At 35.7% G+C, this 18,038-nt stretch overlaps 1 protein-coding gene across 1 annotated transcript; it reads left to right on the forward strand.

Moving 5' to 3' along the window:
* The first annotated feature begins 103 nt into the window (after positions 1-103).
* On the forward strand, positions 104-14,753 carry LOC106159817 (DNA mismatch repair protein Mlh3-like). The gene is made up of 17 exons (XM_087004588.1): positions 104-502; positions 861-1,085; positions 1,504-1,730; positions 3,985-4,125; positions 4,307-8,188; positions 8,414-8,506; positions 8,831-9,034; positions 11,120-11,196; positions 11,449-11,535; positions 11,821-11,884; positions 12,090-12,161; positions 12,661-12,786; positions 13,110-13,240; positions 13,505-13,528; positions 13,667-13,745; positions 13,992-14,149; positions 14,378-14,753. The coding sequence occupies exons 2-17, from the start codon at positions 871-873 to the stop codon at positions 14,483-14,485; spliced, it is 5,688 nt and encodes a 1,895-aa protein (XP_086860714.1). The 5' UTR covers positions 104-502; positions 861-870; the 3' UTR covers positions 14,486-14,753.
* Positions 14,754-18,038: the final 3,285 nt, after the last annotated feature.

Consider the following 18,038-nt stretch of genomic DNA (forward strand, 5'->3'; position numbering starts at 1 on the left):
GAGCTTTTTGACTTTATAATAGGTAGTTATTGGTGAAATATTAGTTCATAGAAGGTTTATGTTTATCTTTTGTAAATTTACTGTGAATCAAAGGCCATGTATTGATCAAATATAGACGCGGATAAATTTCTTGGCATTGGTTGCTTAGATACGGATAAATAAATTTTCATCACGTTGTTTCTCGCTTCGGTCACGCGAGAAGAAAACATTGGCCGGCATGGCGGTCAAGGTCAAGTATCGTAGTGTAGATTTGCAACGAAGAAAGTTTACGCGAGTGCTTATTGGTGAGAAAAGACCAAGATACCATGAACCACTTTCATGGTTATATCAGTCTCTATTTACAGAATGAATTGGCATTACTTTAGTGATGTGGAATCCTTTTAAAATAGCATAGAGAATGCTAGCGTCTCCGTGCAGCCTGAAAAAGTCGGGTTCATTGTACGTTGTACATATGTGCATTCTCAAAAAATGAATAAGGATGAGAATAAAAATGAAACAGCAGGTAAGCATATAAAAGTCTAAGCTGAAAACCATAAATTGATTTGAATTTTAAGATTATGATTTAGTTTAGCTGAAATAAATGTTGAGTTTTGGCCGTCAGAATGTCAGAATGAAAGTTTTGAAACTACTGTACTGTTTTATCAAGGTTCAGCCACACCGCATACAACTACCTGGTTTTATAAAAATGAAATTCAAATGTTGTTAAAAAGAAGAAAAAATTTAACTTGTAGGCCAGAAATCTCTGTGCGCCTTTATAAAATCCCATTTTTTTTCATCAAAAGCTAACCTCGTGTAATTCTTCATCCATGTTATTGACTTAAATACTGACTTTTTTCTGTATATTTTTCCCTTTTTTTTAGAGTTGACATAATGATACGTCCCCTTGACAGTGACATTGTGTCTAAGCTGCGGTCTGGTGTTGCAGTGGCTACATATGCTCAATGTGTGGAGGAGCTGGTACTTAACTCACTGGACGCAGGTTCAACCTGTGTTGCAGTAAGAGTTGACTTGATGTATAATAAGATTCAAGTGGTAGATAATGGGAATGGAATTGATCCAAATGAGATGCACCTTGTTGGAGAGAGGTGATTAGCTTATAGTTAATTTCATAATATAGATTATTCCTCTTTTCTATTCATTCTGAGAAACTTTACGCCACCTATTTTATTACCAATTTAGAATAAGATACATGTAAATTTCGAAGTTCAATTTAAGTTTTTTAATAAATATGAACAGTTAGAAAAGTTCTGTGAAGGAAAATGATGTTTCAGAGATAAAGATACTGGAATGAGTCTTATATTACATAGAGCTACTTTTCATTCTCTAGCAATCTCTTTTTGAATTTTTGTATGTTTCATTTCTGTGTTTTATTTCATAACAGCTTTAGTCTTGTGGTATTAAACTTTAATTTTTCATTAATAATATGTGTGTTCAAAGATGCTACTATTGCAAAGGACTTTAAAAGGCCAAAAACAAGTTAAAATTGTATTGTTCTCTTTTCAGGTACTCCACCAGCAAATGCCATGAGATAACTGATCTAGACAACCTCAGGTATTATGGATATCGTGGTGAGGCTTTGGCAAGTATTCGAGATATAGCTGCAATCTTGGAAATCCAGTCAAAGACTAAACAGACTGGTAATATGTATTACAAGATCTTTCGTAATGGTAACCTACTGGAGAGTGGAAAATCAAAGCAACGTCGTCCAAGTGTAGGAACAACAGTTACAGGTATTTTTTCAACTCATTGAAATGAAATATAAACTGTGATAATATAAAATGCATAAAGATTAAATTTTATGTACCCATTATCAGTGTATGAAATTCAAGGAAATTACTAGCCAGACCGCCGGGCAGGTAACTGTGAAAAGTTACCAGCCCAGCCATGTAGTTACCTGCCCTAGTTATGATAACCCCTAGAGTTAAAGGAGGTATGCTGAGGGGGTCTAGAATGCATTCTTGGGAGAGTAATTTGGAAATGAAAGGGCAATATCATGCCTTATGCGTGGAAATTTAGAAATTGGTTGGAATTTCTACTGAATGATACCTTGTCAGTGTTGGATTTAGAGGGGGGTCAGGGGGGTCCTGACGCCCCCCCCCCCCTTTCAATTTCTGCAAAAAAAAAAAAAAAAAAAAAAAAAACTCCCCTCTTGAAATAAGACTTTTCACTAGTTGAATCATAGTTCTAAACCATACCAAATGGCACCATTCACCATCTAAAATACCAAAAATTTTCAGGGCCCTTTAGCGGGCGGGGGAGGGGGGTAGTCAATTCAGTTTATGTTCACCTTGCAGGCTGTCTCATTTCTCCTTCAATAATTTATTCATAACTTTTATTCCGATTTCGTGATATCATTTGATCATAATTTTTGCTTTTCTGTATAGCAACAAGTATGACCAAATACTTATACTGTGTATATTCTTGTCAAATAAATCGATCTCTGTGCTGACAATAAAGAAGAAAGAATTCAGCACGTAGGGTCCCTTTGAATATCCCTTAAAGCGGTCGGGAACGGTCCTGCACGCTAATGACCCATAGACAGTCCTGCAGGGCCTCGTATCTCGAAAGCATCGCTTATTGAGAATAGCTATATCACACAGAGGCTACAATATATTATATGGGGCGAGTATGGGCGAGTTATTGGATCGAGATGCTTGCGCTCGGTCGCAATGCGTGACACTTTTGAGTTACGGTTTTACAAAAAATGTTGCCGCTCGACTCATTGCAAATCGAAGTCACCTTTCCATGGGTCCCAATTTGTTCTCTTTCGTTTGGATCTGTCGTAATCTTTCTTATTTTTATTTCTTCCCTCAATTATTTTTCTTTTGTGAACTTCTCTATCTGACTTGATAGAATTTTTTTTTTTCATTTTTGACAGCCCAAGATGAAAGCACGTGGGAAAAGAACTACATCTGATGCACAGCGTAAACTCGGTAGTTCACTCATAATTTTGGGATTCAAATTTTTTGTAAAATTCTCCTTTAATTTGCCTCCGTTGCCTTTATTACTGTTGATTATAAGCACTTCATGTACCTGTAAGTCTATTTAATCAATATCATAACTTTTTATACTTTCACATTTTTATTACTCTCAACCTACAAATTGCTACTCGCGGTATCTCTACACAAAACAATGACGTAACGTTATCTGCTGTGCAAGCTGGTTAAGATCAATGTGCCTCGTTTCAAATTGTCTTTCAACTTCATATCACACAGACAGAACTTTGAAAACGAGGCCACTGAGAGGGAGACTGTTGGTTACATTTCGATACGAGCGTTCGATTGCAAGCTATGGTTAGTTCTTTAATTGCTTCTATGAAAGTGGGTGAAAACAGTGAGTTGATTTGATATTTTGCTGAAATCGCTTGTGAACATAGACAAAATAAAAGGTGAATATAGGCTGTAAAAATAGCCAGCCCGTCGGGCGGGTAATTTGTAAATCTTACCCGCCCGGCCTGAAAGTTACCAGCCTCGGGCTGGCGGGCTGGCGGCCATTTCATACACTGCCATTATTATTGTACACAAATTGGAAAGGAGAAATAACTCCCATTGAAGTTTGCTCAGCAATGAGTGAATGTAATATCCACTTGTATTTTCAGACTGATCAAACTTTTTTTTTATTTTTAGCTTATGTACTCAGTTTATTTTAGATGTGTTTGATTGATTTAATTTCCTTAGGTTTTTATTTTTTTAATGTGTCTTATGCACAAAGAATGCAAAATGTCTTTTAATTGTAATTCAGGTAACAGTGCTAAGGGGTCATCCATTGTTATCATCATTTTCACAAGTCTACAGACCATATGCAGGGAGGGAGAGTTGATTAATGTCCACTGTGTGCTTTAGGAAAGCTCAATATTTTTAGCTTTTCACCTTGTACTCTCTGAAGGGAGTCAGGAGTCTGGGAAAAGCTTTCTTGTTGTAGACTTGTGAAAATCATGTTTATTCAATCTTTTTTTATGGGCAATGCATTTTGTGCATTTTTTAGCTCTTGACATGTTCTACAATTTACCAGTCAGAAGAAAAGGTATGAATGCATCACTAGAGATGGAAAAAATCCGCAACAGAATTGAATGCATTGCCCTGATACACCCAAACGCCTCTCTTTCACTAAGAGATGACACATCAGGTAGGTTAAACACCTTTTTTATTGGAATGGTTTTTATTTTCTGTTACATGTCTGTATTTTTGCCAACTTTGTTGTCAAGTTTACTTATCTTTAAAATTTTTCTCAGATGTTCAAAAGACTTTATATCATACTATGCAATGTATTGAATTGTTGCCTAAAGTGGTGTTTACTACTATTTTAGGGACCAAACTTCTGCAGACCCATAAGAGTAGCACAGTCATTGGAGCATTTACTCATCTGTTTGGATCCTCAAAGGCAAGACACCTGAAGAAGGTAGAGAGCAGAAACGGTCAATTTCAGTTACAAGGCTATATCAGCAAAGAAGGACATTCAAATCGCAATTTGCAATTCATTTACATCAATGAGCGGCTGTTGCTTAAAACTAAACTACATAAATTTGTGAATTATCTACTTTCGAAATCCATGATTGTTAGGAAGAGAAGCAGACTAGATGAAAGACAAAAGGGGACCCCTGATTATACCGTCGCAACATCAAGCCCATCAAGACAGGTGGATAGGTATGGGATTTTTGTATTAAATGTTACTTGCTCCCTCAGAGAGTATGATATCACCCTTGACCCTGCTAAAACATTAGTGGAATTCAAGAACTGGGATGGAATCTTAGCATGTATTCAACAGGGAGTGCAGGGATTTTTGGAAAGGGAAAATCTACTTATGGGGTTGGAAAAGCCAAAATCAGAGAATGAGTCAGGGAAATTGAAGTTAGATGGTTTGTCTGCTGATGGCGAAATTGTCCAAGTTCCACCAGCCAGTGCCAAAGATAAAGAAAAATCAGAGAAGCAGGATGGAGAAGAAGCCAATGCCAAGGGTCTTGATCTAGATGCCACTTCAGGAGAAGCTGGAGCAAAAAAATGCAGCAGCAGTATATGTGCTTTCAACACAACCAATAATTTGGTGTCTAAAACAGTGAAAAGAAAACTTCCACTCACAGTGTCTCTTAATGAAAAAGTAGAAGGATCACCTAAAGAAATAAATGAGGCAGAAAGCTTGCATTCATGTGGATCAAGTCAGGGCAGAAATATTCACAGCTTGGAAAAGACTAGTCCTCTTCAAATTACACCTGAAAAGTCTGGAACCTCCTCTCAGCATGGTCTTGAAAATCCTACATTTTGTGGCCTTTCACCAGAGTTGGGCAGTGAAGGCAAAACATTTGAAGATTCAGAAGAATTACCAACAATAAGAAGACCTAGAAAAAAAACACAGAAACATTCATCTGACACAGAGTGCTGTTTGTCCCAAATGCAAGAAGATTCATTGAATCAGTTTCTTACCCCATATTCGATGAGTAACAATCATGGTGAAGGAAAAATGAAAGATGATATAGGGACAGAAAGCCTAGGGCAAAATGATGTTGATACAAGTTCTGGTCTCTCTGTGTCTTCTGAAGAAATCACACCTGGACAAGGTACACCAAGGGTAACAGATTCTAAACTCAAATGTTTAACCCCAGTAGTGAAACCTGCTGAATGTTCTGGTCCAAACTCAACAGGTAGTAGAGAACCTATCTCAGAAAGAAAATCAGAGTGTGATAAGTGCAGGAGAGATCCATGTGTATGCATCTCAGGGCAGCCTTTCTGTGATAAAGACAAAAAGCATGGAGACATAAAGAATTTGACAATTGGATGTGAACAACCATCTGGATTGACACCGTTGAAGAAACTACGTCAAAAGATATCAGCTAGAGATAAGAATTCCACAAAATCTAGCATATTCTACAGAAGTTGTGTTCCTGGGACTGAACCATTTTCCCAGGAGAAGGATGTTACTGCTTCTGCAAGCAATCAAAATGCCAATAGTTTCAACAGCTCAGATCACTTTCAGAAGAGAAAGAGTATTGATAATTCTAAGGAAAGCTGTGCAGAGAATACAAATCATGATTTGCCTAAAAAGATAATGACACTGACAGACTTGCGCACTCTCAACAAAATGAAAAATTCAAACCAGTACAGCAGACCAGACAAGCTTGTTGAACTGAAACCACTGAAGAAAATCAGAGAAAAACTGTCAAGTTTCAAGAGGACTGAAGGAGTTCAAAAGACTAAAGCAGAAGACATGTATTCAACTCCACAAGAATTGATTAGGAAAGACAGTAGTATTCCTCCTCCTTGTACCCCAAAACTTGGGTGCGCTTCAAATTTACATCATTGGAGTTCTTCCCATGATTGCAGTGCTAGCAAAAGAGAAAATGAAACTTGTCATCCGTTGAGACATTCCACACCACTTACCATTGCAACAGAAAAAGACTCCTTTGGAATTCCTTCAATCTCAATTATTCCTCAAGAATGTGATGAAAATAAGAAAAATGATATGCAAGAACATTATGATGGTTGTCAGTCTGACATCAGAAATTGTAATTATTCTTACCTTCATCATTCTTCAATTATCGATGTAAGAGGCAAACAAGGTGTTTCCTTGGTCAATAGCCTGAACTTAATGACTGCAGATGCTACAGTTGACAGAAGTTGTCTCAAAAATGTCAGCTTGGTTAAAGAGCCATTTGTGGACACATTTCAAAACTATGCCTTTCCTTCCAAGGAAAATTACAAACCAGAAAATGATCTCACTTCTGTGCCTACATGTACAAAGTCTTATCCTGCCTGTGATTTAGCCTCATACTGTCAAAGTTTCCACAGAGACAGGTTTGCCCCACTCTGTCTGGAATCTTCTGTGCAACAAGCAGTGAAAATTATGTCCTCAGATGACTTACTGCATTCACTAGGAAACCAGAATGATATTTTACCATATGGGAATGAGCATAGTGGTATAAAAAATCATTCTCAACAAATTGATCCACAGCATGTGACCCTGCCATCTGATAATCTTCCCTTTAAGTCCTATTGCAAAGATGAATCTTTGTACCCTCTCTCCACATCACAGATGGACACAATGAAAAACTGTAACCTGCATAACACCACAAGAGGAATGGACAACAATGAGAACAACAGTACATTGCTAAGCATTGCCACAAAATGGCCTAGCACTGACACATGTAGCTTTGCAATAGCAGAGACAAGTTCTTCTGACAAAACTGACAATTTGACACACAGTAACTTATCCACCAAACTTAAATCCAGATATAGGTCATCTGGTGAAAATACTTATACTATACCCACTGCCTTGGCTGCCTTTGAGGGTCTCTCAGAGATCTTTGAGTCACAGGGGTTCTCACTGACAGGACAGGCAGTGACTGATTATTTGGGAACGGGAATGGATGTGGATCTTGCCACTACAGAAAGTTCAACCCAACCCTTTAAACTGTCAGATATTTCAAGTGGTAGTGTTGGTGATAGTGGTTTTATATCAACTTCATTTTCACATGACTACAAAGCAGAGAGTTTATCTAGGAGCCTGGATGATTTTTTACCTCCACCCACAATTGCCAGATTTCAGCAGTTTGCAATTCCAAGATCAGACAGAAAACATTGCGACCAGGACATGCATAAAGTAGATGAAGATAAGACAAACATTACATGTGAAATAACAAGGTTGTGTGAGGGGAAAGGAAGAAGGCACAGTGCAGAAAACCTTCACATGTTTTCGTTGCCTCCTAAGATTGCTAGACTTACTGAGCTGGATTATCAAAGAGGAAATGCTGACAAAAATTCGAAGATGAATTACCAGAGCAGTGTTGGCCTTATTGATGTAATGGACACTTCTGATCCAGAGAATTGGAGCCATCAAGATTGTGAATCACTTACTACTCAGGTGGAGCCTACAGATAGTTGGATTACAGGGGATGGATGCCCAGGGGATAAAAAGTCAAGACAGCAGTCTGGTCAAGTTTCAGTTAACCATGGTGGTCAGATGACAATTGGTCAGTGTGATGAAAGAAAAAGAGGTGAGATCTATGCTGGCCAAGAAGGCATAGTGGACAGAGACCAGTGTGACAAAGATGATGCTTCTGCTGGCAGATCTGAATCCGACTCAAAGGTTGGCAAAGCAGAGACACAAAAAGCCAGTTCCGTGCCACAGACCAATACAGTGCATTGTGGGTTTGGTCTTCTTAGTCAGCAGTGGATATGTAGGATTGACCCCAAATCAGGTACATAACACCATATCTATATCTCATTATTGATAACACCCACAATAAGTAACATTTAATTGATAAAACTGTGGCATTTCATATCTGTAACATCTCTTACAAAAAATTGGAACAATTAATTTGTACTTGTTTAAACCTACATACCTAGAATTTTATGTTTTTGTTATGCAAAATGTTTTGCAAATTTTTTTTTATCAATTTTGAAAGTAATAAACTTTGTTTTAGGAAGAACAATGTATGTCAACAGTGTAAATGGAAATACCACCTTTGACAAACCAATGACAGATTTGCCACAAGAACAAAATGGGGATAAAACTGGTAGGTGGTGTCATCAGTGTGGTTTTATTGAATGCAGGGTCATTGCATCATGGTAGAGAAGTAACAATTGATTACATGAAGATATGATTTGTCACAACTTTTTTGTGTCTGTTTGTGTGTTTCTATAATTGCAAATGAGAAGTGTTTTATATTATCATAAAACAAATTCATTGTAATCATTTGATTATATTTTAAAACTTACGTCTATAGTACATATATTACGTAGATATTAGACTATAGTCTTTAGATTTTCTATTATGAGTTTCAGTGTGACTAATTCAGCCCATTTTCTCTTACATTACAACAGCCAAGTTCTCCTTTCAGCCTTTACCCTTGTAAAACACCACAGACTTCTCACAGACAATGCAGATGCTTTCTTGCCTGCAGTCCAAAGAAGAGAGAAGACCACCACAGCTCCTTCACTGTCTCCAGTCTCACAGGCGAGTTTGTCAGCTCTGTGGATCCAGCACCAGGACCTGCAGGAAGAGGAGAGCACTGTAAAATGGAGGGATGCTGACTGTAAAAGAAGTGAGTTTTGGCAAGTCTTAATATCTGTATAACTGAGGGAAGAAATTACACAATATATTTTTTTTATCCGTTGTATTATTAAGTTTATATAAGTGGATCATGCATATTCGTTGTATGGTTGTACCAAGAACTGATTGCAGTTTGTCTTGTACCATTGTTAAGATTTCAAAAAATGACATTTTTGCAAATGGTTTTTATTATGTACAGACACAGATGTGTCTGTACATATAGCCATCATCTGCGTCTGTCGTCGCCGTCGTCGCCGTCGCCGTGCACTTTTACCGATAACACGATAAGTGGAAAACCATTCTACCTTTTGACTTGAAACTTGCAGAACTGATGAATATTCATAATACGCAGGTCAAGTTCGAAAATCAGCATGATCGGGTTACTTTTAGGGAATTTATGCTGTTTTTTCACTTTTTTCAGCATGTATGCAGCACCGATAACACGATAAGTGGAAAACCATTTTACCTTTTGACTTGAAACTTACAGAACTGATGAATATTCATAATATGCAGGTCAAGTTCGAAAATCAGCATGATCGGGTCACTTTTAGGGAATTTATGTTGTTTTTTCACTTTTTTCAGCATATATGCAGCACCAATAACACGATAAGTGGAAAACCATTTTACCTTTTGACTTGAAACTTACAGAACTGATGAATATTCATAATACGCAGGTCAAGTTCGAAAATCAGCATGATCGGGTCACTTTTAGGTAATTTATGCTGTTTTTTCACTATTTTCAATATAAATGCAACACTGATAACACAATATAAGAAAAACGGATTGGCCAATTGTAGTTATACTCACAGGAGTGGTCAATCTTACTAAAACGCAGGTTGAGTTCGAAAATAAGCATAATCGGGCCATTACTTAAGAAGTTAAACTGTTTTTTCACATTTCCTCAGATGCAATTATTAGGCATGTTAACAGTCTCATTATTTAACTAATAAGATGCCTAAAAGTGTTTGTTTGATATTTCCTGCATCTTTACAACATTGTTAGTTGATTATGTAAAAAACATGGTAAACTTGTTATCATGTATTGTGTAATAAAGTGTCAAAAATGGAAATAAACTCATATCATTGCAGTTTGTCAGATTCAATCATCCACTATGTTCAGAATCTCAGAATGGAGGAAATTGGACATTTAACACTGTTCTATTGATACTTTTCCCATCTCATCAATTTTCTTAGTTGGACATATAAAAATGGCAGTAAAATGTTTATTTTGTTTTATGTTAAAAAAGTGTTAAAAATGGAAATAAACCCATTTCAGAACAGTGCTGTCTTGTTTACATTTTGGCATTATCAAGGCGTGACTTTGAAGTTCCATGGGCCTGAAGACCTTTGCTAGTCACATTTTCTGAATATCTGTGATACAAATATTTTATAATTAAAAATTGATGGTCATTAAGCTGTTAAACATTATGTAATATTGCATCAAAATTTGAAAAAAAACCCATTTTGGGCACTGCTTCCATGTTGACCATTTAAGGAAAATCATGTCACTTACTGTTTTCAAACTTACAGGATAGAAACATGGGACTAAAATACAGCTTAAGTAGGCAATGCAGTCTGTTTGGTTTTTTTTTTTTTTTTTGGCAGTTAAACAGTTTTTTGTGAAAATTTAATTTTTCACATATTGGCATTTTCAAGGTGTGACTTTAAAGTTCCATGATCTTGAAGACTTTTGCTTGTCACATTTTCTGAATGTCCATGTTACTAATATTTTATTAATAACATTTGATTGTCATTATGCTGTTAAACATTATGTAATGTTGCATCAAAATTTGAAGAAACCCCTATTTTGGGCACTGCTCCTATGATGACCATTTAAGGGAAATCATGTCACTTACTGTTCTCAAACTTACAGGAAAGAAACATGGGTCTAACATACAGCTTCAATAGGCAACGCAGTCTGTTTGGTAAATTTTTCTGGCAATTTAACAGTTTTTTGTGAAAATTTAATTTTTCACTTATTTGCATCTTTATTTTATGTTCTTTGTCTGTACATTTGACAGCTTTGCTGCCTTGTTTTTCAAACTAGAATATTTACAGTGTAAAACTCTTATTTTCAGATTGTGACAGTCTCAGTGGGGAGGTGCAGTCACTGTTGGATAAATGGGAGAATCCAGTCCTCAAATCTTCTGATCAGGTGTGTTGCACTTGATGACTTGAAAATTGATAGAGAAATTATCTCTGCAATATAATCTTTTTTTAAACATATATATGTATGTATGTATGAACGTATGTATTTTTATTTTTCATTGGTTTATTTTTTAATTACAATTTTTATACTAGAAGGCATCATCTGTCCACATAATGTCTTTATATATCTGTCATAATTTATGTAGTTACAAGTTAAGAAATTGAAACATGAAAAAATGTTTGGTTATGTTCTTTGCAGTCCATCCCAAATCTGAATGTGTTTGGCACCCAGAGTGCTGGCATTTACCCATTCAAATTTACCAAGGATATGTTTAACAGGATAGAGGTTTGTCTCTTGAATAAGTATTATTATCTTTTGTGATTTCTAACCTTGATTGATTTGATTGATTTTAATTTTTGGAAAAGCAGGAACCATCATAGAAGAATCATTAACGGTAATTTTTCATTTATTTATTTTATTATGAACACATTAGAGGAAATTTGCATAGACTTCATGGGTTATTTTTGCCATCAGCATTCATTATCTAGATTCTAATAATCCATAACTTTCAACTTGGTATGATTGAATCTGCCTTTTAACTTGATCAGAATGTTTTTTCTGTGATTTTAGGTGGTTCAGCAGATTGATAATAAATTTATTGCCTGTATGGTATCCTTGAATCAAGAATGTTCAGGTAGATATATGCAGAGAGTGTTTGCTGAGAAGATGCTGTCGTCATAACGTTTCTTTTCTTTAATTGGGAATGGGATGATTGGCCAAGTGCTGTTTAGGCCTATATGTAATAACATTTTGTTTTATCATATATATTGCTTATTGGGATATGAGATAAGAAATGTATATTAAGGTATTCTGACTTATCTGGAAATTACTAATTACAGTACCTAATCTCTTGGTGGTGATTGACCAACATGCTGCCCATGAGCGTGTGCGTTTGGAAGACTTGGTTAAAGGTATTTATATCCCCTCCATCTCCAGTGGCGCGAATTTCATTAAAGACATCAGTAACAGGCACAATATGTTAAGTGCTTGATGCTTGGAAAGTAAAGATCACTTTTATTTTTATCAATTTCATATGAGATTTAGCCAAATTCCTTTAACTAATTGACCACCAGGTAATAAAATAATGACAATCTGGATGATTCATAAGAGTATGGTTTATCATACTGTATCACAGTCATTTATGTAGTGAATAAAAGGAATTCTATCTGCTTGAGATTGAGAAGAAGGCATTTCATATACGAACCTAAAAATACGTGTCAGACTTTCAGTATTTCTGCCATAGATCTAACCCTTCCATCTTGCTGCTTTTTATGTCCTTGGTGTGATGTGTCATTTTGATAAATCATTCAGGTGAATTTGAAATGTGTTTTTTCAGTAAAAAAATTGTGAACTGACATTTTATTTTTGAGAACATTATAGGAATAACATTTACATTTTGTCAAACTTTAGAAAACTACGTGGACAGTGATCAACAGAGAATCTTGACGTCATGCATAGATCCACCAGAAGTGTTGACCCTCCTCCCAGATCAGGTCAGGCTCATGCAGGCTTACAGGACACAGCTTGAAAACATAGGTGAACACCATGTTAAAATGAATGCCTTTTTGATAAGATTGCCTTAATGTACTCGTGTATGTTTGACTCGGTGTTTTTATGAATTGTATCTATACAATTGTTATATTTTATGTCAGAAACATACTCTTTGTGTTTCATTCTTTGTTGCAGATATGGCAAATATATATATTAAAATAGGATTTTTAATTTTTTTTTAATGTGTATTTGTTTTTAGACCTTTAATTTTCAACCTGGTCATGTTATGCTGCCACTCATGTCTGTTTTAGATATAAGTAAGTCCTAAATTAAACACATCAAGTCATACAATTTTTTTTCTTCTCCAGGTATACACTTCCAGTGCATAGAAAGTACTAAGGACAAAGTCCAGTTTAGTAAAGTTCCAGCATGTTTTGTTAGCAAAGAAGTGTCTGAGTTAAAGAGGAAGAGGACATCAGTATTAGTAGATCTTTTAGAGGTATGTAATATGAAGGTTGTGAAGTCTACATGCCTGTACATCAGATATTAAGAGTGTAACATTGTTTAGCTGCAGGGATTTGTTCTGAAAAAGCTTTACACGAGTAGTTATGGAAAAGTACAAAACTCTTACAAAATTGTGATTCATTTATTTTATTTCTGATGAGGTGTCTGACAGTATGCTTTATATTGTTACAAAGGTAAAGCTTCAGACTCTAACACTTACTACATTTAATATTTCTAATGAGTTTGTTGTATTTTTCAGAGTTTGGTCACAGAGCAATTGCAGGTAAGTCTAGTGGTTAACTTCTTGGTATGCAACTTTTTTCTTCTTTCAAATAGATTTATTGCAGTTCTTATAGATATGATTTGGTAACTAGTGCATTTCACAATATTAAATGGTGCTATTTTAATTATTTAATTGCAGCTTCTCCAGTCCACATCTGGTGGTTCCAGAAGATTGCCAAGAGTGATTCATCAAGTACTGTGTTCACAGGCTTGCCATGGTATGGACTCTTCATTTTACCTCAGGTGTTTAATGTAATGTATATTTGATAATTATTATATGAAGTAATGTTAAATAATTTGATGTCCATGTTCTGTCCAACATCTGCTTGTGTGATAATTACGTAGATGCCATAGACCTCTTGAAGATATTTTTTCAAACTTATGCACAATTCATGAAAAGGAGCGTTTTTCTAATGTGAAGTTAATTATGATATTTATTTGAAGCAATCTTACTTGCTATTTAGGTGCTATTAAGTTTGGCGATCCCCTGACCCTTGAGGAGTGTAACCAGGTTGTCCAACAGCTGTCCAAATGCGATCTTCCCTTCCAGTGTGCCCATGGACGGCCATCTATCATGCCTTTACTGGACATGGACCTACTAGACAGGAAGCTGGCCTGTCAGGTAATATTTAAGCATCAATTATATGGGTTGAGTAGGTAAAATGATGAATGAATTATAACAGACAGTGTTTGAGAAATGAATTTTTAAAAAATACAATTTTTAAAAAATCTTCATTGTACTGGAAATTATTGATAAATTTTTCTTAATTTTTTTTTCTGATAATTGTGTAATAGTGCAAAATAACTACAATATTTTGTCATGTAATGGTTTTTATTTTTTTATTTGCAGATTAAGTCCAGAAAACCATGCCTACACCGCCTGTGGCAGAGAATGCTTCAAGAAAATATAAGCAGTGAGGAAATAGAACGTGAAAACAATGGAATTAAACATTCATGAATATTAACTGATACCCATTTAAGGTGTTATTTATCTCCATGTTGCATTTGTTATTGTTTGTGAAGTACAGTTTGGCCTTCGAGTGTCCAAACATAGTAGTCATCCAGATCTCTGTCATGCACATTGGTGAATGAAAAAAAATGTAACTCTCATGTAATTTTCCATATGACATTGATGAATAAAGAGTAATTACCCATTTCACTAATTCAAAGTGAAATTGTCTGTTTTTTAGTTTACACATATAAGAATAATAAAATTTTTATTGCAACTTTATGGTTAAGAGTGCTTTATGAAAAGTGCCAACTTCAAAGTTTCTCTGGCTATGTAACGTCCCTGATATTATAAATCTTAAACGCTCTGTTTAGCTAGAGATTGGAACAGAACTGATCATTTTTATGTACAGACACAATGAATGATCACATTGTTCAATGTGTCTGAACATAAAAGTGTCGCCATGCTTTTTTCACTGTTTTAACATTAAAATGCAATAAACGGACAACCTTGTTAGTACAAGAAGGACTCTTAGGATTACAACAGGGTCTGAGTTAAAAAAAAAACAGCCCGTTTGTAGTTTTACTTCAAGTTAAGCTTTTTTTCACGTTGACGTTTGTAAGGTGTGAAATCCTAATAGTTATAGTTTCTGAATGTTGAAATTAACTACTGAAAATTGGTGTTGATTATGCTGTTAACCGTTGTGTACTGGTAATATTGCTTCAAATTGACAAAAAACGTTTTGTTCATCGTCATTGTTATTTTCTGCTTTATGTCTGTCTGTTCGACAGCTTTACTGTCTTGTTTTCCCTAAAAGGGGCTAAAGGATGACCTGGTTTGTCAGACATGTCAAACACTGCTCAGGTAAAAGCATGCGGTTGACCAAGTTAGGATAGTCGCTGACCTACATAATGTCATTTCATTTTTCGGTGGGTTGGGGGCTGGCGTTTGTTTTCTGCTGGTATCTTTTGAAATATACATGTACATGTACGTTGTTAAAGACTAATGCTTCCTAATCTTAACAAGCCTACACGTTGGAACGAGATGTCATTTCTTCCTCAGTTCTGAGCGGTCAGAGAGTGGCGAGGCGGTGTAGGGACGAAGTATACGAATAATTTAATTTCAGTGGAATCTAACTAGGGCATGAGCCGACCACCCCCAACACAACATTAAGACATAAGTGTTTGCCCACAAAACGAAAGACAACCAATGAAAATAGAATAAATAAATATTTACACGCTTCATGGTAACGTATGTATCATATTTACGTAACAAAGAGGAATGAGCGCCGTAAAAACATGCGTGCGCACATATACAACGTCGCACGTACTCACAAAGTCGTGACAACAGACAAAAAACAATGAAATAAAAAATTATCTTCATGTATGTATCGGTAACATATGAATCATATGAATGAAATATATAAGAAAAGCGACGTTAAAACATGCGACAGCACATGTGCGACGTCTCACACACCCACACAGTTGTGACAACAGAGAACAAACAATGGAATCAGAAAAACACCTTCACATTATTTGGTAACGTATGTATCATATTTACGTAACAAAGAAGAATGAGCGACGTAAAAACATGCGTGCGGACATACATGTATACAACGTCGCAAGCACCCACAGTCGTGCCAAAGGACAACAAACAATGAAATCAAAAAACAATGTTCACATTCTTTGGTAATGTTTGTATCATTTTTACGTAACAAAGAAGAATGAGCGACGTTAAAACAAGCGTGCGCACATATACAACGTCTCACGCACCCACATAGTTGCGACAACAGAGAACAAACAATGGAATCAGAAAACAATACCGTCATATTATTTGGTAACGTATGTACATACTTACGTAACAAATAAGAATGAGCGCCGTCAGAACATGCGTGCGCACATATACAACGTCGCACGAACCCACAGTTGTGACAAAGGACAACAAACAATGAAATCAAAAAACAAACAACGTTAACAACAACAACAACAACAATCTAAACGCAATTTGGTAACGTATGTATCGGTAACGTAGGCCTATGTATCGATGCATACGTTACATGTACCAAATTGCGTGTAGGTTGTTGTTGCTGTTTACGTTGTTTTGAAACAAGTAGCCTACTTTTTCAAACGTTACTATTAAATGAAAAAAAAAAGCAATTATTGCCAAGATATTCACAAAATGTTTTTAAAACTTATTATTTAGCTCTTCGTTTTTACCATTAATTAAAATCTCCATAAGAACACAGAACATTCCGAATTATTAAGATTTTAAGAAAGACTATGCATTCTGAAAATTAAGGCTTCGTTCACATGCAATGTCTATTTTCTAAATTCTATTTTCTATTCGCGCTATCTTATGATCACGGTCTGTGCACTGAATATCCCGCCGCGTAATTACTGGCAGCGCGAGCCAGTTACTTATAGTAACTTATAGTAACTGGCTCGCGCTGCCAGTAATTACGCGGCGGGATATTCAGTGCACAGACCGTGATCATAAGACATACCGCAAATAGAAAATAGAATTTAGAAAATAGACATTGCATATGAACGAAGCCTAATACTCATCATTGATACTTGATCATAGTATTCTTTGAAACCTTTATTTAAAGTTGACATTGGTGTATTTGTCTTATAATAGATTGCTATTTTCTTCGATGATTATTTTTGTCCAATCTTGGTTGTGTCAATGATATTGAAAATTAAGAATGCATAAAATATCGTGTGAGCGTTACCCCCAGCACGCAAACGTCGTCCTCAGTCTTTATATGCTGATACATGCACACAAAACCAAATAGTAGCAAAATATGATTAATTTTGTTTTTGTAAGATTTAATAAATTCAGCTTATGCCTAAAATCGTTTTGTTTTCTTCGCGTATATACGGAGCGAAAACAAATCTGCACAACGTGCTAATTAGGAAAGGCATAAAGACATGGGATTTACTAGTTTATCATTTTAAGCATTTCAAAGGGCAATATTTGTACAAAAATAAAACGGTTACCCAAAAAAAGTACATGAACCCTTTCAATAACATAACAAATTAAAAATCAGAAAATTTTAATAAAGTCAACTCTGGTCACTGGTGATCAAAAGACACCCAGCAAAGTAACACAGCAGGACAAGTAGGACTGGCATCCCAGCCAAGAAATATAGAACTTGGAAAATACCAAGATGCAAGAACAATTCTTAATTGAACGCTGACCTGCAAGCCTTTGGTCAAATTATTGACTCGGAAATATCAAACCAAAGTGTTATGGTTTATATTTTGACAGGATATTGATATTTCATTATTTGTTGAGAGAAACAAAATACTATGAAATAGGCAATTTTCTTTGGCATATTTAGAATTAAACAATACTCAAATATAATAATGAATGGCTACTCCTCTCAATCTTTTCTGGCGATTTCCAGTTAAATTGCGTCACATTTCACATTGAGAAGAGTTGGTCTAAAAAAACTTGAACTATTTAGGAATGCTCACCCCCCCCCCCCCCACCCCCCCCAGGAAAAACTTACGCCTTGCGATAGCTAAAGAAATTAATATGGTTTCGATTAGCATTTTTC

This window comes from Lingula anatina, chromosome 2 (assembly GCF_051362555.1).
Source record: "Lingula anatina isolate TDL-2025a chromosome 2, LinAna3.0, whole genome shotgun sequence".
NCBI classification, from domain to species: Eukaryota; Metazoa; Brachiopoda; class Lingulata; order Lingulida; family Lingulidae; genus Lingula; species Lingula anatina.

Excerpts from the sequence above, each read along its gene's own strand:
- LOC106159817 (XM_087004588.1), top strand. The coding sequence starts at position 871 with ATGATACGTCCCCTTGACAGTGACATTGTGTCTAAGCTGCGGTCTGGT. Across the intron at positions 11,536-11,820 it reads ATATGTTTAACAGGATAGAG|GTGGTTCAGCAGATTGATAA; the intron begins GTTTGTCTCTTG and ends CTGTGATTTTAG. Across the intron at positions 11,885-12,089 it reads CTTGAATCAAGAATGTTCAG|TACCTAATCTCTTGGTGGTG; the intron begins GTAGATATATGC and ends TACTAATTACAG.